The following is a 26,976-nucleotide window of genomic DNA, read 5'->3' as shown; positions in this document are numbered from 1 at the left end:
TCTTTCCTTTTTTCCTTAAAAGGTATAAAGAATACAACTCTAGAGACTTCCATATGAAGAAGGGTTCAAAGAAACAAACATAAAGCAGGGATGTAAAAATCAGTGTGACACAAAACGTGGCTAGCTGTGCAGGTAACAGCTGTCTGCGCAGGGACACAGGGACGCAGTGGAGGAGAGAACAGCGCTGGCCTGGCAGGGGGCCGAGCTCCTAACCAGGAGTGTCATCTAGCAACCTTTCTGGGTCCTGGTGTCCTCATTTGTAAAACGAAGGGAGCGGACTAGAATCCCCAGGATAATCTCTCAAGTCCCTTTCATATCACCAATTCTATAATTCTATGAATTTAGAACCCTCCCCAACTTCTAATCACTTTTCAGAGACTTTTCATGTTTTTTTTTAAACATATCTTGCATATGATAATAAAAATAAAAGTTGCACATGAAATTAAACACCTGATAGAATTTGTGGTAGGTTTATAAGGCAGGATCTTGATAAAATCAAACCGTATACATTCTGATGAAGGAATTAAACTGAGAACACGCAACTGCGCCAGGTGCTAAGAAAGCCCAGCTGGTGTGCCACCCAGTTCTCTGGGGTTGGCTGTTTGCGTCAGGACTGAGTGTACCTGAGGCACTTTGATTACCTGGGACAACACCATCTCTCAGGGACTTCTCACATAAGTGTAGACCAGGCTTTATACACTTTCTCCCACAGGAAAGTAAAACACTGTCAAACTATACACATGGTACATGGCCAAGAAGAAAAACATATGTAGGAGTCTAGCCTAACTCATGGATTCAAACAAGCATATCAAATCATGTTCTTCAACAAAAGGAATCTATGCATCTTAAACTTTAAAGCCCAATTCAGGTTCTCCTTCCTCCAGAACCTTTCTACTCCCTTGCCCAAATGGATTCTTATTCTCCGCACCTCCCTTGCTTTACTTATTTTATGTTCTTAAATGTTTTACTCTGCATGTCTGCAAGTACCTTGAGATCTATTAGAATTAGGATTGGGGCAGCAGTGGGTTAGCCTGAAACACACCTCAAGGGCCAAGAAGAACTGGTCTGCTGTGATACGAACAAAAAGGTGTATTTTAAGCATGAAGATCAGTCTGTGAGAAGAAAAGGCACACAAAATAAAAAAATCAACTACAGTTTAAATTAAGACTATAAATTAAGTGATGAAAAGATTTCTAAGTTGAGGAGCAGCACAGGCAGTAGGAACTGGAGAATCTATCCATGGTCACACAGAGGCATCAGGAAGAGGGAGGGGTGATGCCACCTTCACAGCTGCCAGTAAGAAAGAGTTCCTTACGTCTCCTCGGGCTGCGTCAGAATTAGTTCAAGACTACTGGACAGAGGCACACAGAGCTGGGGGGTTAGGTAACCCCAATTTCAAAGATCAGCATGATATAGCACCAGGGATACCAGTAAGCCACTACAAGTGAAGACTGCCCATCATAGCATCTCACACAGGTCCCGACATAAACTACAAATACCATTAGCTGTCCCAATGAGTCCCTGTGCCAATGTTATAAATATTTTGAAAATTTACCTTATCATCTTCCTCCGTTCTTAAATCTCATGGATTCTAAACAATGGATAATATTACATACGTAGCATTTGCCCAGAGTCAAATTCCTTGCCAGTCCTTTCAACTGTAGTTCCCATGCTGTCATAGGCAACCATCACCACATATCCCTGCTGTATGTGAAACTGGCGTCTTACTGTTAAAACTATTTTTCTTTCAGTTCCTTGCACTGTAGGCCATTCATTCAAACATAGTCCCACCATGAACCACAGGGACCTGGAGTTAGGACTGGCTTCTTAGCTCTCTGTTGCTAATTTTAGGCTATTATACATTCAAAGTACTCCTTGGGAGCCTTCACACCGGCTACAACATCCTCTATTTATCTTTGCCACAGTTACCTTTGGGCATTGTGGTCACTCTAATACAATGGTTCTCAATGTTGGCTGTACATTAAATCACCTGGGAAGCTTCTGAATTCTATTCACACTGAGGTTCCATTGCAGATCAATTAAATCAACTTGTGGGTGTGGGACAAGCATTGGTATTATTATTTTTAATTTCCTACAAGATCTCAATGCAGAGCCAAGGTTGAGACATCTGCTCTACCACAGGAATTAAGGACTCTTGGTTCACTGTCCCCATCACCTCGACTCTTGCAAACATTACAGAATTTTTATAGCCTATCCGACACTTGGTCCTAGTTCCTCGGCCAGTTCAATTCTAAAAAGTCAAAAGTCCTTCAATTTGACTTCAGCTCTTACTTACAAACAACTCTGAATTTATCATAACCTTGACCTACTTACCATCTGAAATATTAATCAAGCAAATTTCTTGATTTACTGTCATAGTGTCAGTTTGTTAACTCCTTTACTGCATGACACTATGCCTCTATCTGGGCATGGTGACTTACGGCAACCCTGCAGAGAACTGCTTTCTAAGTTGGCCAGTCTTCTCTTGATTCCACATCTTTTCCAATCTGGCTGATCTTCCACAATGTGTCACTCCACTGATTCTCTTACCAATGCTTTCAAGTCTCTTATCCTCTTGGCCTCTATCACACCCACAACTCCAATTATATACCAAACCAAATCTGTCTTCTCTACTGCTATGTCTCAGAGACTGAGTACAATTGAAGAAAAAAATCCAGCTACATAGAATTATGCACCCTACTGTTTTATGGTATTCAAATAGCAGCTCCCAGAACTACTCAGAAATCTCTTTATATGTCCCACATGAGCTCCTGCTCCTACGCTCCTCACAGGTATTCTAATGGTCACTATTCTTCCTATCTTATGCCTTTCTCCCTGACATTTGAGGTGGACCTTTTTTCTGTTTTTGAGAACATAAAGATAATCTTAATTTCTAGAGGTTCACTTTATTAACCTATATTACACTGTATCCTCAATAATATTTCTCTGTCTCAGGGGAGTACTGCTCTAAGCTGAGCAGTGCGGCCATTTTCGGCCAGGTTATCCTTTGTTGAGGAGGGCTGTCCTGTGTATTCCAGGACATTTAGCAAAATCTGTGATGTCTACCCACAGGAGGCTAGTAGTATCCCCCTCCCTGAAGATATTTGCTAACATATCTCCAGACACTGCCAAATGCCTCCTTGGAGGCAAAATCACCCTCAGTTGGGACCCACCGCTCTAAGACAATACTAATCTATCAGTCTGTCTTTGCAATAAAAACCTCTTGTTGTCTCCAAGATCCATGTGTGCTTTCTTTATCTGTCTTCAACCTGAGCCTGTCCCACTGGCTTTCTCTTCTTAGAATATAATCTTTTGTGTCACTGTAGTATTTAAAGTCGTTCCTGGAACAGGGTCTCCGTCTAGCCACTGCTTGATTTTTTTTCCCCCTTCAAATGAAACTCTGGGAATGACTCCCATGAGCTCCCTCCCTGAGGCCACATTCTACTCTTCAACCCTGTCATATTATTATTAATCCTTGACACCAGTGCAAAGGTGCCAGGGGCCTCTTAGTTACCAACTGGTTAGACAACCTACCTGAGTGGCCATTTCTGACACTGCTGACTATATTCTACCTGAACTTCTCTCCTCCCCGGCTCCCAAGGTACTTCTTTCTTTCTTTCTGGATCTTTCCTTCCCCTTTTATTATTCTTTCTTAGTCTTCCTTTCCTTTGATTAGCTCTTAAATACTAGTGTTCAACTGGGATTCTGTCCTTGGACTTTTCTCTTGAAACTCTACAGTGTTTGTTCTGAGTTCTGAGCTATCTCCTTCATATAAGCTTCAACTCTACTGATATAATACAATGAATATGTTAATTCTTCCCTGTGTTGTTGTTGTTGTTGTTTTTTTTGTTTTTTTTTTGTTTTTTGAAGCTCTACTTTCTCTCAAATTCCAATTCTACATTTCTGGTTCCTTAGTAAAAGTGACTATTTGAACCTGGGAGCACAATAAACACTATTAACAAATCAAGATATCTAAAACTGAACTCATTACTTCTACATACAATTCCTTGTCTCCATCTCCCCTAATATTCCTTATTCTTTCATTATTTCTGTGGTACCCTATTCATTCACTTACACAATAAGCCAGAGCCCTAAGCACAATTCCTAGATTCATTCCAACATCACTAATCATACCCAATCATTACATCTTGTCAATTATACTCCTCCACTCTGCCCCCACTGGTTTAGACTTTTATATTTTATTTTGATGGATTCCTAACTTACTTCCTTTTCCCAAGTCTTAGCTACTTCTAATCCCATTACTATGCTGCAACTATTCAATAGAATGAACTTTTTAACATGAAAATCTGTATGCCTCACTTCCTTGATTACGTCCTCCAGGGGATCTCCTTTGTCTGAAGAATACAATCTAAGCATCTTAGCAGAGTACAGAGACACTCCATGGCCTGACTCCTACATTTCTCTTATCCTTCTCTCCATTGGGCCCAACACTCCACAAACATAACTGCCCTGTACCACAACTTACTCAAGTTGCTGCCCCTGCTAGAATGTTTTTTCTAAGATCATCCCCTAGCCCAGACTTTGTCATTCTATAAGCCTCAGCTTAAGCATGACCTCTGGGAATTGTTCCTGGATTCCTCAGGATGAATTTAGAGGATTTCTTTCTGTGTGTTCCTAATACATCGTGCACGTATCTTCATTAGCGTTCCTACCACAGTCTACTGGAATCGTCTGCTTGCAGGTGTCTCACCCACCAGCTTGCTAAGTTCAAGGACAAGTGCTTTGCCTACTCAATCTCATTTCAGTGAGGACTAAAGGAATGTTTGGCATGAAAGTAAGCACTCAATAAATACAGGCTGAATGACTAAGGATACAGGACAGGTTCAACTGTCAAAAAATTCTATACCGGTTCATGTTGTCAAGAAGTGAAGTTATTTGGTCTAAGGCAAAAGCTAATGCCACAGAATAAAGTAAGTTCAATAAGTAATATATGTATATAAGCTGGCACACTGCTTATTAAACTTTGTACAAAAGCACTACTAACATCAGAAGAATACTGAGTAAGGGATCTGACGGTCTAGGCCAAAACATGGTATTTCTCTAGCTGTTAATATATCCATATCCATTTTAACCTGAAAATATTTTAACTTGCTAGCAAATAAAAGAACTGCCCCAGGAAAATAAGACTTCTTTATTCTATGGGTTCCAATGACCTCAGCATACACGTGTACCCTTCAGGTGGGGCTAATGACAGTGTTAGTATCACTGGTACAGAAACTTAAGTATAGGGTAGAAATAGCTTCCCACTTAAAGTCTCAATTTCTACTTTGGATTCTTGTCCCTTACTTGGGCTGTGACTTGGGGTCCACTTTAATTTCTGAGCCTCCTCAGTTTCCTTATCTGGAAAATGGCTATAATAATATCTGCCTTACATATTTCATAAGATTGGTGCCAATATTACAAGAAATAATAATGTAAACAATGAAGTATATAAGCATGAAAAATAAAGCAGTATTTTATCCAGAGAGTGAAAATCAAAATACATGTGCTATGCATACTCTGAAAACATTTACCTTTTCAGAAGACGGTTCCTCCTGTTTGGTTTTTTTCTCGGGGGTTGAAGGAGGAGATCGTTCCTTGGTCGGTGGAGGCCGTGACTGGTACAGGGCTGCAATGGGAAAAGGAATTCAAGCCATCAAATTCAGGAGTACTTCTTCAGGGGGCACAAACAACGATGAAGATACGACACTAAAGAAACTGATATTCAGTGTTTGGTGTAAAAATAAGCTACCTAGTACGTACTATTAATGCCATTTGTATGTTCACACATTAGTTCTCTAAAAAAAATTACTTATGATTGTAAAGTTTTGATCAGCAGGATTTCAGAAACGTAGAAGGACATGCAGATAGATAACTGTTTCATTACATTTCAATAGACATTTATCGAGGACCTGCTCTAGGCACGGTTATCTGCTCAGTACTACCGGGACAGACAGGGAGATGACCCAAACTGTCTTGCTCTCACGGAGCTGAAAATCTAGTCAGAGACAGATGTTCATAAGAAACTGTAATATAAAATAAAATGAGACATTATTCAAAAGAAAAAGAATAACAAAGACACACTCTGATGTGAGAATGGCAAATGCTTAATGTAAGAAATAGTGTGTAAGACTGTGAAGAACGGGTGGGATTCTGCCAGGCAGCGGTGTGACGAGAGGGTAATTTTGGAAGATGGTGTGAGAAAAATAACCACAGGGAAAGGATGCTGCACAATCTGAATCTATTCACAGTGTTGAATCTAAAATTTTTATATTGTAAAATTATAATCTACATAATTTATTTAGTCTACACAGTGCTGAATCTCAGAAGTCAAAATTTTAAAGGCTAGAAAGAATATAAATTTTGGTTAAATGACTTGGGCAACTCTAAATTGAGAGAAATTGTCAAAATCCACCTAATCAAAACTCTATAAGATGAATAACTTGACTTTGTGAATGGGTTGATTTTATTATTGACTTTCCTTAGCTCTTATTATAAGAATGTTAGATGTGATTAAGGGAAGCTGAGCACGTTTTTCCTCTCAGTGGCTTAAGATACAAAAGGAATAAATTCTTTAGAGTAACAGGGCACCAGTGTCTTCTATTGTGTTGTTCTGGAGGACATGGCTTTCAGCTGAACAGTTGGTACACACTCTACTCAGGTAGATATATACTTCCTTAGATCATTTGCTCTGATCTTCCTTAGATCATACATGGCTCTGGATAAAGATAAAGGATAATATTTCCTACTAGTTTTTGAGTGAAATGTGGTGCTGACAGTTACTTTTTCTCTAATGTTAAAACTAAGCAGGCAAGATTTTGTTAAATTCAGATAAAAGGTAGGATAAAAGGGAAAAAAGAAAAAAAAATTCCCCAATGAAGTGAGAATTCGATCACCATATTCTCAAGTTATCTGAGGATTTTTTCTGTTTCTTCTGGCCTTTATAAGGCTTTTCCAATAAGCAATAACTGAAGCCAAAAGAGAACACCAGTTATTCTGGGTACAATAAGGAAGTGAGGCAGTTGAAGCGTAGTCACTATCGGAGACCACCCATTTCTGTACGTAGCCACCAACCATCATTCCAGTCTGCTTCACTACAGTCAGAAGGTTCACTTTGGTTATTATGGAAGAAAAGTTTTATTGGACTTTTAACTCACTGTAGATCAAATATCTATAGCCTCTCAAGATTTGGAACCAACTAAAGTTTTCATTTGCCTGCCTGGTAATACACAATCTTTTTATATTATCAGGTTAAAAAAAAGTATCATGTTTTCATTTGCATCTGGATTAACAATGAATTGTAATATCTACTTAAAATGACAAACCTACTCCAAAGTGACTGTGATTGCGCAGGCAGCTCTTGGTTTAAAAACAGGAGCGGAATTGCAGCTGTTGACCCTGAGGGAAAGCCATCATTGGGGAGCAGAGGGAAGAAACTCGGATATTCGAGACAATCTGGAAGTTAGAAGCGAAGATCTTTTGGGAGGTGACGGGGTATTAACCTATCCTAAATTTTCTTCCTTCCACATTGCCTTATGTTTTCTCTATTAGGCATCTTCTTTTAAACATAAAAATAGATGCCTGATAGAATTTAAGAACTATCAGTCATTTACTACTAGAGAAAAAGAATGAAAACAGTGGCACAGAGGAACTTCAGAATTTTGTTGTGTGAGACAGAAGTGGGTAACTTTTGAGACACTTGGAACTTCTGAGGGGAGGAGTTTGAAAGTGGCAGATAAGCTGAGGATGGAGTTGCAGCGAGGCTGGGGGCCCTCGAGAGACTGGGCAGGGGAGCCCTGGGAAGCACCAGGTGCAGACAAGGTGGTGGAGAGGGTACCAGAGAGAAGAGATTTCATCTGGGCCTCTGCCAACACCCCAGTACTCATGGAAGGAATTCTTTCTCTGCCATTTCCTTTGCACTCAAAATTTAGAACTTAGGCTAGGAAGGAATAGTTCTTTTGTTCTGCCATTACTTGGGTTAAGTGGGGTTTCACAGACTAGCCTAAAAAGCAACTATTATTTATAATAATTACTTCTTTCCAGAAATAAAAGGTTTAACAATAAGTATGTCAAACAGTGTTCTCATGGCTGTTTATATTAGATTTTAAATCAGAACTATATGATTTTAGCATGTCTGCAAGAACACTTAGAAACGACAGAGCTTAACATGCTCATTGTACAGGAGGAAACTGAGGCATATCAGTAATAGTTGTGGAGGAGCTAGGATTAGAAATCAGGCCCTGGCCGGTTGGCTCAGCGGTAGAGCATCGGCCTAGCGTGCGGAGGACCCGGGTTCGATTCCCGGCCAGGGCACACAGGAGAAGCGCCCATTTGCTTCTCCACCCCTCCGCTGCACTTTCCTCTCTGTCTCTCTCTTCCCCTCCCGCAGCCAAGGCTCCATTGGAGCAAAGATGGCCCGGGCGCTGGGGATGGCTCTGTGGCTTCTGCCTCAGGCGCTAGAGTGGCTCTGGTTGCAACACGGCAACGCCCAGGATGGGCAGAGCATCGCCCCCTGGTGGGCAGAGCATCGCCCCATGGTGGGCGTGCCGGGTGGATCCCGGTCGGGCGCATGCGGGAGTCTGTCTGACTGTCTCTCCCTGTTTCCAGCTTCAGAAAAAAGAAAAAAGAAAAAAGAAAAAAAAAAGAAATCAGTTTTCCTGACCCCTGAGAATGGTGTTTTCCCCCACACTCTCAAGTGCAGTGCTGAGAGGAAGCACGTCTCTGAAGAAGCATTACTCTGTCTCTCCGCTTCCTACGTCGTCTTCATTATCCATTCTGTGTTCTCTCCTCGCCTCTCAGGGTAAAATCTACAGCCAGCAGGAAACCGACCACTTTCAGAAACTGTATTTAAACTTCGTTCTGCAGCTCCTTTCTTTCTCCTTTCACAATGAGGGCTTCATTTCTTTGAGAACAAAACAACCTACTGTAGGTAGGCAATAGGAAGCCGTTGGGCAGAGGAGAAGAATGGGAGTTGGGGAACTAGAGGTCCTTCAAGTCCCGTCGACAGAGGGGTCACTGTGGCAAGAGAAGGGCTGACATAAGTGTGTGTGCAGGTGGCCGGGGAAAGGGGTGAAGAAGGTTGTAGGTAGCTGGGCAGGTCCCCTGGGATGACAAGTCCATGAAACAAACATTGCAGAATGTAATAACTTTCTTAGTGTACTGGTGCCCCCCCTTTTATTTTTTTGCATCATGAAAATGAAAAGCAGTACCCGCTGGTAAACAGATGCAAAAGTTACAAAGACAGTAAATTAAAGGGTAGAACATGATAAAATCTTGCACTATCAATTTTACCATATTATAAACCAGGAAGGGAGCATAACACTTACTTTGAACAGACACATGATTAGCTGGAAAATAACCTTCCTCTCCCTTTCCTATGCTGCCATACCACCAGTCTTCATTATCTTTGAAAAACACTCGGATAATGTCTCCGCGATGGATGCTTACTTCATCTGATCGATTCGCTGTGTAGTCATAAAGAGCCACTACCTAAGAGAGAGATAAGACCACCACAGCTTTATCACAACTGTACCACAGAGAAAACCCCCAACACTCACTTCCTCTTGCAGAAGAGCAGCTGAAACCAAAGCAGTACTTTGGTAAGTCTGAGGCGGTCTCAAGGTTTGCTAATGGGATCTCGGGTGGTGGGAACACAGCAGGAGAAGCAAGATAAAAGGCTGTGGGATTGAGAAATGGTTAAGAGCATTCAATACACCAAGATTAGTTTCAAAATAGCAGATGTTAACTTTTTTAGAGTAAATTACTTGTGAAGCAAATAAAAAAAAAGATCACACACCATTCACTTTCTTAGAATTGTTTTATACTACCTTTAGTTCCCATTCTCTGTGCTAAGCAGATGCATCTGGAAAAAAAAATTCTTCAGAACGTCAACAAGTTTACAAAAAGAAAAAATTCAAGAGAATAAACCAATTACATAACCTCATAGTGACCATTCAGTATGCTGTTAAGACTCTTTTTGAGATATATTTCTCTATAGACACATGTATTATCATATTTTATATCAACAATCTAAATCTTCCGACTACCTTTTATAATACTCTGATAAGCTTATTTTTCTAGACAGAAATTTAGGAGGAAAAGCCTTTCTATGAGAATCCTCTTCTCTGTGATGTTATAATAGTCACTATATTTGATTTTCTTTTCTTTTGAAAAACCCAAGTCAAAATGAATAATCACGCAGGCAATTACCAATCCCTTATAGCAATTATAAGGAGGCAGACATTGACGCATTTTAGACGTGATACCTATACAAAGCGGCACATAATATAAATGCTAAAGAATAAACTACTACTTCTTTCTATTTAAATGGGATTTGAAAATTTACAGGTTATATAATTATATATGTATTTTAAAAAACCTGTCATTATAACCCTTTTGCATTTAGGGTGAATACTGAGTACTCATTCACTTAACAAGTATTTTTTGAATTCCTAATGTGCCTGATACTATGCTAGGGGCTAATAATGCAATGATAAATTGAGGAATTTCTGGAAGAGGAACTTCATTTAGGCTTTGCAGCAGAATAAAGAGCAATCAGGAATTAGGTAGAGAGAGGGAAAGTGTGTCTCTCAGGCCGACTGACTGCACAGCGTGTGTGGCGGTCCAGATGGTGGGAGCCCGGGATTAGAGGTAGGAGCCCAGAGAGAAGGGCAGGGAAGCGGAGGCGCCTGAAGCAAGAAGCGGCCAGCTCACACGTGTTGAAAGAGTTCAGACCCTCATACTGGGGGCAACAGGAAGACAGAAAAGTTTTAAGCAGAGAATTCTATAACAGTTCACAAGACTCTCTGTGGTAACTTCTAATTAATGTCCAATACAGTATTAACTAACTCATTAACCAGGAGATTTTAATGAATAAATTTGGAGTTGACTGGCGTCACTGTATGATATAAGGGCAGTCATGATACTTTAGTTCAAATGGTGCAAATGCACTTCCTCTTGTAATGCTTAGCACGGTCTCTCATTTCCAACATGCTATGCAGGAGATTGTTCAAAGGTTACAAATCTTTTATAACTTTTAGTATATTGATGCCTGATCACTTAGGTAAAAGTGGAACTCGAAACTTTTCCCTTTACTCTTCCTTCTCTAGATATCTTCTCCTTTATCCTTTTAATGGCTCTATCGCAGGAGAGGAAAGCCAAAGAAAATGATTTGAGTGCCCGCCATGTCCTACATACCATGCTAGCTGCTTACGCAAGTTATCTCTCTCAATCTTTATGACAATCCGTGAGGACAGACATTCCTATTTCAACTTTATAAATGAGAAATTGATGGACAGAGAAATTAATGACTTGCCTAAAGTCAAGTAAACCACTGAGTTGTAGGATCAGGACTTAAACTGAGTTGTTTTTTTCCTTCAAAACTAAATACATTTAGAGGCTGTGTTTATCTAGAATATCTAGAATCAAACATGGAGAAGAAGCAGAAGAGGAAAAAAAGGAGGAACAGGAAATCCTAATCGCTCATGAAAGATAAGACATTTTTGGACAGAACTTCAGCAGTCAGCTGGGGTGAGATTAGCTGTCCTGGGTCTCCTGCAGGCCCACTGTGTTCCTTTCACGATGAAACCCAGTGCCAGAAAACGGGCTGCGCCCTTCGTTCCTCAGCCGGGCACTGGAACTGAGGCAGCCCGAGGCTGAAAATCTTAGTGAGTATGAGGTCAGGGTGTGCTAATTTAGCTGGAGCCAGAGGTGGATGCTGCGAAGGGGAGCAGGGGAGACTCAGCTTAGGCACTGGAATCACTTGGGAAGCCCCATATCTGGCTTATACACTCTGTGGGCTTCTGACAATCTGGAATTCATCAAATCGAAGTCAGAAAACTACCATATTTCTACCATAATTTTTCCACTAGGCTCTGTTGAAGAAAAGAGTCCCTTTAGAGATGCAGGATCCAAAAGACCTATAAGAGTCTACATTTCAATTTTCCCATTAACATACCCACTGATTATCCTGGTTTCACAATACAGCACACCCACTTCACACGGCCCTTTGGTCCTTGGAAACATGTCTCCTAGTCCGGGTCCTTATCAAGAACCGAACTGCGTGGGTCCCCACCAAAATTCATAAATTGAAGCCCTAACCACCAAGGTGACTGTATTTGAAGACAGGACCTTTAAGGAGGTAATTATGATTAAAGGAGGTCATATGAGTGGAGCCCTAATCCAGTAGGACTAGGGTCACTACAAAGAGAGGAAAAGATACCAGGACCACACGTGTACAGAGAATCAAGTCACGTTAGAACACAGTGAGAAGGAAATCAGCAAGCCTAGGACAGGGGGCTCAGAGGAAACCAACCTTTCAATCTCTACAACTGTGGTCCAATACATGTCTGATGTTTAAGTCTTCTATTCGACTGCATTCTGTTCTGGCGGTCCCGGCACACTAACAGTGCCACGACCTGATTGTGTCAGGTGGATCACTCATTACTGGCCCATGTTGGTACTGCAAAATGGCTGATGCCACACTTATATCGTTTTATGTCCTTACCAGCTTATATTCCTGTGTTGTTCACTATTACAATGCTACCTCCTGATGTAGAAACAATGTCCTTGTCACAAAACTCCACAACCAACAACCAGGAAGGTGATGACTGGGGAGGCTACATCCCCTAAAGCAAAGGAACAGTCTTGGGAGTGTGTCACCATAATGCCACTCCTGCCACTTAAGTGCAAAATTGCTGTGCAATAAGGAATCAGTGTGTTTCACATGTGGACAGTCCACATTCTGGCAGTGGAGTTATGACCATTCTCTCATGATACTGACAAGAGCCATGTGGCTCATGAGAGTCTGCTTGCATTCCACTGTGTGTTTATCCCATATGCTCTTATCTTCTCATCTGAAGACCACCTGCTCTCTTCTGAGCATCTCGGTATATATGATACAATAACTTCTTTGCTTGTTTTAATATGGCAGTGGATGGATTCTGCATAAACTGTCTCCCACATCTCCAGTTTGATTTTGTGATCTATCTCCCTGTTTCAGATTAAACCAAAGGGCCGTAAAAAAAGGTGGGAGACAGCAGATGGAACAGGAACTTTTGGCTTCAGCGTGATCATGTTTTTCTAGCATTACCTCAAAGAACAGGGAGACAGCAGATGGAATAGGAACTTTTGGCTTCAGCATGATCATGTTTTTCTAGCATTACCTCAAAGAACAAGGAGACAGGGGTCTAGGCTCTGAGGACGTTTGACCCACAGGACGACAGACCTGCTCCACCCATCCCGCTTGGTTCTCCCTAGACAACAAATACTCTCAACACGGAATCACCATCCAGAAATGCTTCGAGGTGCTGATGACCCAGCAACCATGCCCTTTCCCTTGAGGGTCCCCTTAAATTTTATTTTCTCCTGCCACCTGCTATCCCTCTGAGACTTTTCAAGACCAAGCTCTTCTTTCTGTGAGTCTTGACACCTTCTTACCAGCCTTGCGCTTTGGCATCCAGTGTCATCATGACCTTTGATTGCGTTGTGTGAGACAATCATGGCAGCATCTCCCTTAAAGAAAACTAGTTTGCATATTCTTTTCATATTTTTGACCCATTCCCAGGTTACTGAAATTATATGAAAGAAAAAAAAAAGTTGAGAGACACAATCCCATCAAGAGGTTTGTTTTGAATTAATATTATTTCTATTTTCTTCTTATTCTGCTAGGTCTTGTCATAGAAAGTCTGTCTTGACCATTCTCTTGATGAGCATCCCCTGTAATATACCATCTCTTCCAGACAGTGGTCGGCACTGTGGGTATGGTATCTTTGTGTCTGCACTGTAAGTAGATGCTGTATCCTTGGCAGTATGTTCCAGAAATCTTTCTGCAGTAGAAGTTTAAAAACATGGGTTTATGTGCCCATGTTGGTAATGACAAGTCTAGGAAATGCAGCACTCCACAAAATCCACTTGGTCAAATTTTGTCCACTCTTCACATATTTGAAACTGAGTTCTTTCTCTTTCTCAAAGCTTGCCGGGTTGCTTGGGTATAATTGTGGTGGAAATGCCATTTTATTTTTTACATACATTTTTTAGTCTCCATAGCAGTGCTTGCCAGATACTATTTCATGGTTTAAGCCGTCTGCCAAGCTGTGATAAGACATTTAAGTGAATTCCTCCTTGTATCATATTATCTGAGAAATTTGTGTTCATTATAGTTATCTCTGAGGAATTCTCAATGGTTCTTGAAACTATAGTACTGAAAAAATATTAATCAGGATTGTTCAGCAGATGTTCCTTTCAACTTTATCCAAAATACAATCCAAAAATCAATATTCAACAAAACCCCGAGTCATTCAGCAAGCTAAGCTCACGTCTGAGCACCTTCACCTCCAGCACCGTTCCGGATGGGCCCACAGTGGCTGGGGCTTCTGTGTGCCAGCCTGCAGCCAGCGTGGCATCTGGTCATACCATTTGCCCTCACCTTTCTCCTCCTTCACTTAATTTCAGACTCGGGTCTCCAGAACAGTGAGAGAATGAGTTTTTGTGTTAAGCCACACCGAGTTGCTGGTATTTGTTTCAACAGCCCTCGAAAACTAAGCTGTGTGAATTTTACTTTGTTGACTGCTGGATTTTCTTGTATTCCTTTAAAGAGTGTTGGACCTTTTTTAGCATGTAGTTACTAGAGATCACTTGGACCCTTTCCAGGTTTGCTTTTAAGTTTTACAGCAGATTCAGAAAAACTTTCTTCTAAGACTCAATAAACCCCAATCCAGGGTGTAAATTATCCTCCTGATAATTCTAGCTGATGCCTTATATATTAGCAGGTTTTACCATTCTGGCTGTCTGAAATATGAATTATTTCCATCTTGTGCAGCCTACTACTTTTGAGTGGTTCTTTCCTTGGGTAGTTTTATTTATCTCACACACATGCTGATCAGCACTCAGCCAAAGGCTTGTTAGGGTACCTCTTAACAGTTATTGGCAGAATCGCCAATTAGTATAAGATGAAATAAAAAGTAACATCTTAGTAATTGTTATATGCCAGGAGCCATGTTACAGTTTAATGAACATTAACTAAGTAAAATGTACATTGTTTGTGTTTATGACAAATGCAATTATAACCTTATTACACTTTGGCATCCTTTACGAAAGCACATTAAGGTTCAATATAGAAATAGTTAAGTTACACTTAACTTGTCCTCAAGTAATAATAAAACATTTTTTTTCATCTCAGACACTCCTCAAGTATGGCTCATTTCTGTCTGCATGTAGCAACACTGGCTACCTGATGGCCTTGTTACTTTCCCACTCTGGATATACTGGAACAGAAAGCTACTTACATACAAAAATTAATTGGAGCGAAGGGAGAAGACATTTCTTTGTATTAATTAAATAACGAATATGCAGAAATGTGTATGGTCAAGCCAGGCAGTTTCATTTTACAGCAATGTTTGTTATAGAATTTCAATATGATGTGATAGAAGTTTTTCAAACTATGAAACCCTGGCCGGATTGTGCACCTTCTAGTTGAAATGAAGTATTCATAACAGATTGCAGCTTCAGATTTTGTTTGCTGCTTCTTAGACATTTTGGAAACACACTTAATGAATTTTATAGAATTCTGAGGACAGGATTTCTCCCCCACTTCTTTCATTTTTAAACTGCTTCATTATTTATAAGAGGTCTGGGTATAATTGTAGCATTTCATATGCTTGCTCAGAGAAATGGACCATTTCCTTGGTCACTGAGGATATTTCTCACATAATCAAACAACAGTTTATACGCCTTGATCTTATTCTTTTTTTATTTATCCCTGTGTGTTTTGTGGAAGTTAAAATGGCTACGATAGCCTAACCAAATAGCGCCAAACACTGCACAGAGCAACATACTCTGATATCTCTTGCTGTTTTCTATTCTTGTTCCACACATATAGGTTTTTCTTTCATGACATTTGGTCTTGCTAACGTTTGGGGGTCACCTCAGAGACCAAGCTGAGTTGCTGTTAATAAAAAAGTTACATTTGGCGCATACTCCTTAAGTTCTGGTACCCATTCCTTGTACATTGTGAAATGAGGCTACCCTGACCACAGAGAAGCATATAAGGAAGACATCAGTCACTGGATTAGATAAAGGTCTCAGACAATCATAGTCTTCCTGTGTGATCATAACTTCCCTGTCCGGCCGTGTCACTGAGTCCTAGGAGGTACCGCCTGCCTACTAATGGTGATGCTGACTGTGCAGTGGTGGGGGATGGCGGACACTTAGCTCTCTGGGAAGGCGTCGCTGGCATAGCTCTTGAGTAGCACATCCTGCCCACAGTCCTGTCACCAACCACCACGCACGGGAGGATGAGTGTGCACGGCAGTGAGCCGTGCTGCTACTGGACAGCCTCCAGGCACGGTCCTGGCTCCAGCGGATACTAGCCATTGCCTCCAGTAACTATTTAACAAGTGAAATAAAATAAGGTTTAAGAAAGTCTTATTTCTCAATAATGTCAATGGAAGACTATTTGGTCTTTACTATTAAAATAGAAAAATAGAGCAAAGTTAGTAAAAAACCTAATTTAAAAATAAGTCCTGAATTTTATAGAAATACATTACTATGTATTCAGATGACTCCTTTACTATTAGTGACATTGGGACTACATTTTATTTCACCAGAGGAATAAAGAAACATACAGCCCTGTTTCTAGCATCACGTGATACAGTCTCTTATGATTATTTCCACAAATACTATGTAAGACGACTCTAAGATATTTATAAGAAAGAAACCAAGGTCCTGTTATTTTTAACTGATCTTATCTAGATAATAATAGATTAAGAAAACAGAGATAAAGAAAGTAAATAATTGCACAAAGTTTATTGTCTCTGCACCAGACAAACTATCTGTTCCTAGCCTGCTATATATAATGCTAGTATATGTGAACCTTAAACACTTCACCAAACAAATATTTGAGCATATTTGATTCCAAATACCTCTTGGTAAAGTAAATGCCGAGGGTAATGGAAGGAATCCCAAACTAGGAATCAAGACTGAGTTTTCAGCTCTGTCTGGGCCTCCAATACTAAAGTATACATATATTATAGACCATTCAGACGGAACATCTGTAAACTAAGGGGACTGAACCAGATGAAATTTGGTATACTTTCCAGCTTTAAAATTCCATCATACTAGGTTCTCAAATAACTATTCCAAAAAACCCCCCAAAACTAGCATTCATAATTTTAAAAAATTTTTGAAATTAAATTTCAAATAGGGTGACATTGATGAATAAGAGTACACAGGTTTCAGGTGAACATCTCTATACCATTAGCATTCATAAATTTTTAAGTAAATTTAAGCTGGTGGATAGTAGTGTGGCTGTATTATTTATAATCATACATGAATTAGAAGAGCTAGTTTCATTGCTGCAACACTGCACCAGAAAACCTTGTATTAATAAAACAAGAACGATAAAGCATTTCTTCTGAACTTACCATTTGGAAATACTGCTTTCTTTTCAGAAAATAGAAACGACCTGACCTTTGGAGTTTAAAAATAAGCCACTAATTTTATTTGGTGATTAATATCAATTAAACCTTTTCTTACAGAAGTCACAATTGACATACGTTGTTATAGTTATTAGTGCTTCACTAAAAAAGGCTTTAACATGCATCTTTTTATTGGTTATTTCCTAAAAAAATCAAGTGGATGACATAGAACTTTATAGACTAGAATACATACCTTGTTGTTAGCAAAGGAAAATGGGAGTGTACTTTAATTTTCTTTCTTGGGAGGGATAGATAGTAAACAGAGAATTGTGAATCATTGGTTTACATTAGAGTTCTCCAAGTGAGGTCTCCAGACCACAAGTGGCCCATTACATGGAAACTTGTTAGAAATGCAAATCTTGGGTCCCATTCCAGACCAAGTGAAGTCATGGAGTCTGGGGATGGGGCCCAGCAGCCTCCCAGGAGATGCTGACATACCTAGCGTTTAGTCAGTACTTTCCTTCTGTAGTACTATTCTGTAGAACATGTACACTATTCTTTGCACGTATCAAGTGATGCAACTGAGTGGGTAGGAAACAATTTAAAATATTAAGCCAAATCTTGTAACAAATTGTTTCTGGCGAGACTTAAAAGTAAACCCACTCCTCCTTTCTTATTAGTTTTACACATCTTAAGTTGCCCTCTTGTCTCACAAAATGCTGACCTGGCCTGCTCCAGATTTGAGTATTTTAACATCTACTTTGTCATTTTTTCAACAAGGTCATGCTCAAACTGCAACTAGGAGTCATAGTAATCATTTCTTAGGTTTCCCTACAATTTCTAAGAGATTAGCAAAATTTTAAAATAGAAAAACAAGCAAAACTGAAAGATTAAATCTGTTTATCCAGCAATAATTATTAGGTACTTAAAATTAGCTGAGTCTATCAGCTACTCCAACAGGCTGGGAAGATAGTAGTGAACAATACAGACGAAAATCTCTGCCCTCAGGGAGCTTCCATTTTATTGGATGTTTCATTGTTATTGCTCTGGTGGCCCTTTTAAAAAAGAGATACCTTTAATATCTGTACTAGTCACTCTTCTCTTTCTGCACTTGTAATCTGCAATAAATAGTAACAGGGTGCACATTGATATTGAATATTAAAATATAAATTTCTTTTTTTTTTTTTGTTATTCAGTGAGAAGAGGGGAGGCAGAAAGACAGATTTCCACATGCACCCTGACTGGGATCTAACCAACAAGCCCACTAGGGGGCGATGCTCTGCCCGGCTGGGGTACTGCTTGGTTGCTCAGCAACCCAGCTCCTCCTCGTGCCCCAGGCGGAGGCCATGGAGCCATCCTCAGTGCGTGGGGCCAACTCACTCCAATCGAGCCATGGCTGCAGGAGGGGAAGAAAAAGAAAGAGAGAAGGAGAGAGAGAGGGAGAGAGAGAAGCGAGAGGGGAAGGGATAGAGAAGAAGATTGGTGCTTCTCTTGCATGCCCTGACCAGGAATCGAATCCAGGACATCCAAACGCAGGGCCGATGATCTACCACTGAGCCAAACGGCCAGGGCCTATAAATTTCTTTAAATTATCTTACTAAACCATGAGGTATGAGTAAATTTTAAATTACTAGGAAAAAAACTAGATACAGACTATTTTTTTAAACAAAATACATTCAATATTTGCAAATAATGTATTGTTCATAATGTGCAGATACTCAGTTTTAGGAGTTAAAGTTTATACTCCATACTTTAAAGCAGGCTAGCAGTCACAAGAGAGGACCAAACTGGCTCAGAGTGCCTCCAAAGCCCCAACTCCAGGAAAGTGACACTATGTGACCTATGTGGCAGCCCCTGAAAAGTTCCATTCTCAGGGCTTGTACTTATTTGAGGTGACTCAGAGCCTGCTGTATGGACAGTCATATCTCTGGGGAACTTGTCAAAAATGATCAATTAAACTTAGGTGATGTAAGTTAGGACAAATAAGGGGGTGGCTAAAAAATTAAAAGGAAAATGACATGCCTATAAGTTACTATGAAAAGCTCAACACATTCCTGGAACTCTAGAAGGCCACATGCATGTGCAGGACTGTGTATATGCCCAGGGAAGACCAGAGAAGGCTCCAATCTTTCACCTCTGGCTGACCTTCATAGTCTGTGCAAGAAGGTGAAATCCACCTTATTTCCCCATGTATAAGATGCACCTTAATTTGGGGGCCCAAAATTGGAAAAAAAATGTATTACATAAAGTTATTGAACTCAAGTTTTATTCATCATAAAATTCATATAACTCCTCACTGTCAAAACTCCCATCCATTAGCTTGTCCTCATCTGTGTCTGATGACAAGCCACTGTCTTCAACAATGAGTGCAACAACAAGTGCAAAAAAGCGGAAATGCAAGTAAAAAAAATTACAACCACTGTATAAGATGCACCCAGTTTTTAGGCCCCAAATATTTTGGAAAAAGGTGCATTTTATACATGGGGAAATACGGTATGTAAGGCAGAGTGATAAAAACTGCATATCAAAACTTTACAAACATGTCCCAAGCACACACAGAACCCCCTGGAAAGGCTGCAGGACTTCTTGGAGCCAGGCCTTTAAGGAAATCTCTGTCCAGTCATTAGAAGACCACTTAGCTAAGTGGGTACCTCAGTGGTTGCAAAACACAAAAAATACAAACTTTATACAGAATTACTCAAAGAAATTTACAAACTAAATAAGTAGTAAGAATAATAATTACAAAAAAGACAAATCATAAAAGGGAAGGGTAGAGAGTCTGATTTCCAGGTTTGCCACATTATAGTATCTCAAATGTCCAATTAGAAACAAAAAATTTATAAGACATAAAAAAAGTAACAGTGAAGTATAATCCTACACAGAAATGAAAAAAGTCAATAAAATCTGTTCCTGAGAGAGTCCAGGTATTAGATTTACTAGACAAAGATTTAAAAAAAAAATTATATATAATATGTTAAAAGACATAAAGAAAACCATAAGAAGAGAACTAAGAGAAAGTACAAGAATGATATATCAGCAAATAGCAAATATCAACAGAAAGACAGAAATAATTTTAAAAAATAGAAATTCTGGATTTCAAAAGTACAATATTCAACAGAGTCATTGGCTCGTCTATAGATTTGAATGGGCAGAGGAAAGAATCTGTGGAACTTTGAGGTAAGCAAATTGAGATTATCTAGTCTGAGGAACAGACAGAAAAAGAAGGAAGAAAAAATGCCAAAAGCCAACATCCTTTCCAGATAAAACACTCAACATGGAAGAATACAAAGGAAATTCCTAAACCTGATAAAGGCTATACAAGGCATGGCGGATCTTGTTAAATGCTTTTCCTGTATCTATTCAGATTATTGTGTGGGTTTTTGCCCTTAATGCTATTTTTATGGCCTATTACATTGACTAATTTTCATATATTAAATCATTACTATCCTAATAGATCTGCTTACTTACACTACATTTCTAAAAACAAAAAATTATTTCTACACTGAGTATAAGGTCTGAATCCAGTATATACATATAACATATTTTTAAAACTATGTCTAATTTTATATAATTATATAGTAAAATATGATTTGCTAAATTAGAAAATGGGCAACGAATTAGAATTGATTCTCCAAAGAAGAGACAAATAAAACTTCAAAAGATGCTCACATCATCAGTAACTGAGGAAATCCAAAACAGAAGACACTATTCTACCCACTAGGATGGTTATAACAACAGGACAGTAAGTGTGGATGAGGCTGTGGAGAAACTGAAACCCTCATACATGGCTGCTGGGTTGTAAAATGGGTCAGAGCCACTTTAGGGAACATTTTGACAGTTCCTCAAAATGTTTAACATACAGACAACGTGACACAGCAATTTCATGACTAAATATATACCCAAAGGAACTGAAAATATGTCTACACAAAAACGTGTATGTGAATGTTCATATAGCATTATTCATACCAGCTAAAAATGGAAGCAGCTTAAATGCTCACCAGCAGATTAAAGGTAAATAAAATGTGGTATATCCACATAAGAGAATCGTATTTAGCCATAAAAAGTAATAAAATTTTGATGCATGCTATGACATGGAGGAACACTGAAAACATTGTGCTAAATGAAAAAGGTCCGACACAAAAGGTCATATATGATATGACCGTATTTATATAAAATATTCAGAATAGGCAAATCCATGGAGTCAGGAGGTAGTTTAGTATTTGCCAGGGGTTAAGGAGAGAAAGCAATGGAAGTGGGGTGGCTACTAATGAGTATGGGTTTTCTTTTTGGGGTTGTATTGAATGTTTTAAAATTAGAGTGACAACAGTTGCAAAACTCTTGTGAATATATTAAAACCTGATGAAGTGTAGACTTTGAAAGGGTAAATTTTATGTTATTTGAATTATATCAAAATGAAACTATTAAAAAAAGAACATCTTTGCATCTTGGCCTTTTGGCTAAAATCAAGTGCAAAAAAACAAAAAAAAGAACATCACATGGTTATGAAAGGTGAAGCTGGTTATGATAAAAAAGCAACAAATACAAGCAAACATACACAGCCCATCCCTCTCCATGTCAGAGAGGAGAGCTGAGTCTGGCTGTGGATGTGGAAATACAGTATGAGACATGGAGAAAGCAATACATAAGAGGAACGGAGACGCTTCGTTGATCACCAAGGTTTTGCTGGTAAGAACTATGCTGCTAGCTGCGCCACTGACAGAAAATAAAAGAGAAAAGCCCAGTGAGGTTCCTGCGAACACGGCAACTTTACTGAGCTGTGTTCACTGTTAGGTTCTTTGGGTTACCAAATAGTCAATCGCCTAAGTGCTTATTATAAAGACTTTTTCTAATGGAAAGAAGAACAAATAATTAAAATGAGAAATAGCAACTGAGGAGTCATTCATACTTTGGTGTCAGCCGAAACTTAAGGGTATACAACGAGCTTTACAAGTAGGTTTCAGGGAAGAAGCCAGGAAGCCTAGTCACCTCGCTCTTGGGTGGCACTCAAAATCACCTTCTCATCCTTTGCTCCTGTTCAAACAGCTGTCTGTGGCATGTGGGTAGCAGAGTTTGAAGTGTAGCAGGTGTTTGTAATTTCCTTTCTCAAGGTCACAGGTGACTCTGCCAGCGTGCTAGAAAAACCACAGCTTCTGGGCCCCGTTCTTCCCACCAAACCCCAAGATCCCCTTCTCACATCCAGATTACCCTCTGCTACTTGGGTCTGTAACTCGTCCCACAGCTATTAGAAGTGAAGGACCATTACTCATAGGAAATCTACCAAGACTTTATCCACTTAACCTCAAATCGTATCTAATTAAATTTCTAGGCAAGTGGACGGGATATTTTCCAAGAAAAACTTTTGAAATTGGCTTTCTTAGATAATGTCCATGGTAGATTTACTACGTGGGAGGAATCTGTGTTGGACTACGTCCCTCCTCCAACCCAGACCTTTAGGACCCTGTTTCCCGTCATTCTGGTCAGCCCTCCCAGTACGGCTCAGTTGTCTATACCCTGCGTTGCGGCTCCTGCTTAACCCCATTATAAGTTACACTGACGACACAAAGATCAGATGACATAATGAACATATGGAACAGAGCTTTAAAAGCTATAAATTGTTTTTACAAGCATTAATTGCTGTTAATATTACCTGAACTGCTCCCAATTTCCACAGAACCTGCTTTGTTCCACTGAGTGGCATTAGATTTAATGGCTTATTCACACAAACTAATTCTGCTTTTAGGGAGACCATCTTGTTGGCTCATATACCAAAATGCATTAACACATTCAATTTAAATATTTCTAGGAGACCCTTTAAAAATTTTTTTTATTGAATTTATAGGGATGACATTGATTAATAAAATTATATGGATTTCAGGTGCACAATTCCATAATGTATCACATTATATGTTCATCACCCCAAGTCAAGTCTCCCATCACCTTATGCCCCCTCTGCCCTCCTCCACCTTCCCCACCCCCTTTCCCTCCTGCAATCTGCACTGTTGTTTGTGTCTATGTTTTTCTTGATTAAGTTCTTCACCTTTTTCACCTAGTCCCCCACCCCCATTCCCTCTGACAGCTGTCAGTCTGCTCTGTATCTATGAGTCTGTTTCTATTTTGTTAGTTTATTTTGTTCATTGGATTCCACGTATAAGTGAAATCATATGATATTTGCCTTTTTCTGTCTGGGTTGTTTCAATTAGCATAATAATTTGGGAGACCTTAAAGACCTTTCGTGTTTCAGTTTCCCTACTGGGAAATGACGATAATACTTTTATCTTTTAGAATTATTATGACATTCAAGGAAGATAACCTACATAAAGCACTTTATACAGTGCCTGGTACAGAGGTAAGTGCCCAATAAAAGATAGGTATAATAATTACTATTCAATTCCTAAAGTTCTTTGAGTTATCATAAAGAAATGATGTTTTGTAGTAGTAAGATATTTCTGTAAAACACCCACAACTATAAATACAGCCATATTTTCCAAACCAAATACAGATCTACTAACTTCACCTCAATTTCTGAAAAGAGAAATGTATTTCTGGTTTTGGCAAAGTAAGCTCTGAATCCCAATGGCGCCCTCAGAGAAGCCTGCTCATGTTGCCATAAGATACTACCAGGAGAGCTACGGTGACAAGAAAACTGTGAAGTTTCATTCCATTCCCTTTAGGAATTTATCTCAACCTTGATGCATCATACTAATCTGTGATCCAATCATGTGGTAATGCCAAGAGGTGTCTGCGTTGCTGACTGCCGCGCAGAGACTGATCTCTGGGGACCCTGAGCTGGTGGCGGGATGAAGAGTACCCCAGAAGGAAGGAAATAGGTGAACTCAACGTTTATCAGGGCGAAGAAAGAATCTACAGAACATTAGTACTATAGTGGCATTTGGGAGATGTTCATGTAAGGCAGGAAAACCAGAGCACTAGTTTAATAAGTTTTGATTACACTTCTCCCCAAAATGGAGAGTATTTCATAAGATAATGAAGGTTACACTTTTCTTTTCTAAATAATTGTTTTTTAAAAAATTATTTTCTGGCATTATCTACTCAAGTTTTTACTTCTTCTATAGACCGTATCAATGCTTCCTCATAAAGGGATCACATTTTATACTGATTGGCAGGAAAATTTCAAGTAATCACCAACCCTTATTTTTTAAAATATGCAAGTAAATGCTTTGGTAAGCACACTGCCATGTAACACTTTAAAATTGCTTTTAAATTATATTCCCCAATAAAAATAACATAAATAAAAACTTAAATTGCCCATGTCAGGAAATTTTCACTATTTTTATTTTGCTTGCTATTTAATATTTTTCTGATGTTCTGAATAAGGGGCATTATTAATTTTGTCAGTGTTTCAGAGTTTGGAAGAAAGCTATTATCACAGCTAATAATAATAAGAAAAGAATTCAAAAGAATTTTTACAGGCCAGATACTGACTCAAAAATAAATTGATGAGCCTGGCCTGTGGTGGCGCAGTGGATAAAGTATATACCTGGAATGCTGAGGATGCTGGTTCAAACCCTGGGTTTGCCTGGTCAAGGTACATACGACAAGCAACCAATGAACAACTAAAGTGAAGCAACTATCAGTTGGTAATTCTCGCTCCTCTCCCCTCTCTATCCTCTCTATAAAATCAATAGATAAAAATCCTAAAAAAGAAAAAAAAAGATTGAAATTTGAAATTCAACAAGGACAAATGAACAACTGCCCTTGGTGTTAAACACTAATTTCTGAGAGATTACTGTTAGTGTTAACACACTGTACTCAGTACTTGAAACAACAGAACAACACTAATAAAGTAGGTATAATTATTATCTCCATTCTAGAGATGAGGATACTGAGGCACAAATATATAAATAATGGGAAAATAAGTCTTGATAGCATCTTTAAAACATCAAGGAGTTATGGTAGGTTTATGTTTAATATGAACAGTATCCAGATTGCAGAAACTGTTAATACCACTACGTTTCTCATATCACAGTTAGAACAGTAACTGCTTTTCCAAAGACTGTGAGCAAGAAGGAACAGAATCAACATACATTAAGAGAAGTAAGTGGATGTGATACAGATACTTTCAAACATATTAAGAGCTGCTTTCATGGAAGAGGAAACTGATATGTCTTACAATGGTCTCGAAAAACAGTACAGCTAAGATCTTAATCATTTGTAGTAAAATACAAAACCTGAGTAAGTCATGAAAACACAGCGTTTTAAGGTAGAACCAGTTTTGTTTTCCAGGAAAGAACGTATCCACAAGCAAAGGGGCTTTTTCTTTAGTGTAGTTATTGCTATTTCACCTTTTTCATATGTTGAAACCAAGTGACTGGAAATGTGTAGAAATTAGAAATGTCTCATAGCTCTATAACAGTATCCCACTACTGGCAGCTAATCTTTGGAAAAGTAGTGAGGCAAATATCAAGAACTCAGAGGCTCTTTGGTAGCATGTTAATTAAAAAAAGAAAAGAACCTCCTGATTGTTTACTAACTGTGTGATCCTAGGCAAGCCTCTTCACTTTTCAGTGCCTCGGTTTCATCATTTATAAAGTGGGCACGATAATACTTCTGTGAGAACTGTGCAGCTGGGCCCTGGACGGGAAGCTGTGGATACCCTTGTCGTGAAGAATCTGCTTGCTCCCTGCCCATGATAATGCAAATGACTTCCCACACTGAAACCTGAGCCCTTCTGACTATTGGGTCTCCCTTCTGAATTCTGCGGCTGTGGCCCTGTCAAGCATAACAGATTTAGATCTTCAAACTCATCCTCTTTTCTGAGATCCAAGCCTATATTCTCATTTTTTTGTTGAACATTTCTATTTGTTCATGGCCTTTGGTTATCTGAAATTTAACATGTCTAAAATTGAATCTGTTGTTCTCTAAAAATCAGCTTTCATTCATTTCTGTTTTCAAAAACATGTAGTCTGTTAATGAAGTCATCATTCTCTCAGTAACCTATGTCTGCAGTTTTGGAATCATTGTTTACCATTTTTCTTTTGAGTCCTTATCATAAGTTCTTTTTTAAAAAAATTCATTTTAGATGGCCCTGGCTGGTTGGCTCAGCTGTAGAGTGTCGGCCTGGCGTGCGGGGGACCCAGGTTCGATTCCCGGCCAGGGCACACAGGAGAAGCGCCCATTTGCTTCTCCACCACCTCTCTGTCTCTCTCTCCCCCTCCCGCAGCCAAGGCTCCATTGGAGCAAAGATGGCCCAGGCGCTGGGGATGGCTCCTTGGCCTCTGCCCCAGGTGCTAGAGTGGCTCTGGTCGCGGCAGAGCGACGCCCTGGAGGGGCAGAGCATCGCCCCCTGGTGGGCAGAGCGTAGCCCCTGGTGGGCGTGCTGGGTGGATCCCGGTCGGGCGCATGCGGGAGTCTGTCTGACTGTCTCTCCCCGTTTCTAGCTTCAGAAAAATACAAAAAATAAAAAATAAAAAAAATAATAAAAAAATTCATTTTAGAGAGGAGAAAGAGAAGGGAGAGAGGAGCAGGAAGCATCAACTCCATGTGCTTTGACCAGGCAAGCCCAGGATTTCGAACAGGTGATCTCAGCGTTCCAGGTTGATGC

At 39.5% G+C, this 26,976-nt stretch overlaps 1 protein-coding gene and 2 pseudogenes across 1 annotated transcript in view; 1 reads left to right on the top strand and 2 right to left on the bottom strand.

Annotated features, from left to right (window-relative positions):
• AHI1 (Abelson helper integration site 1) overlaps positions 1 to 26,976 on the bottom strand; it is a 155,806-nt gene that overhangs the window by 28,410 nt on the left and 100,420 nt on the right. The window contains exons 20-21 of the mRNA XM_066373173.1: positions 9,327 to 9,489; positions 5,535 to 5,629 (exon numbers count right to left, since the gene is read on the bottom strand). Coding sequence (XP_066229270.1) covers positions 5,535 to 5,629; positions 9,327 to 9,489 — 258 coding nt within the window. The remainder of the gene's footprint in view (positions 1 to 5,534; positions 5,630 to 9,326; positions 9,490 to 26,976) is intronic.
• LOC136397063 (H/ACA ribonucleoprotein complex subunit 3 pseudogene) lies at positions 13,146 to 13,340 on the top strand (annotated as a pseudogene).
• Positions 15,702 to 23,163, bottom strand: LOC136397062 (rho-related GTP-binding protein RhoQ pseudogene; annotated as a pseudogene).

This window comes from Saccopteryx leptura, chromosome 3 (genome assembly GCF_036850995.1).
Source record: "Saccopteryx leptura isolate mSacLep1 chromosome 3, mSacLep1_pri_phased_curated, whole genome shotgun sequence".
Taxonomy (NCBI): Eukaryota; Metazoa; Chordata; class Mammalia; order Chiroptera; family Emballonuridae; genus Saccopteryx; species Saccopteryx leptura.
Note: the sequence above shows the minus strand (reverse complement) of the source record. Positions and strands in the feature narration are given on the sequence as shown.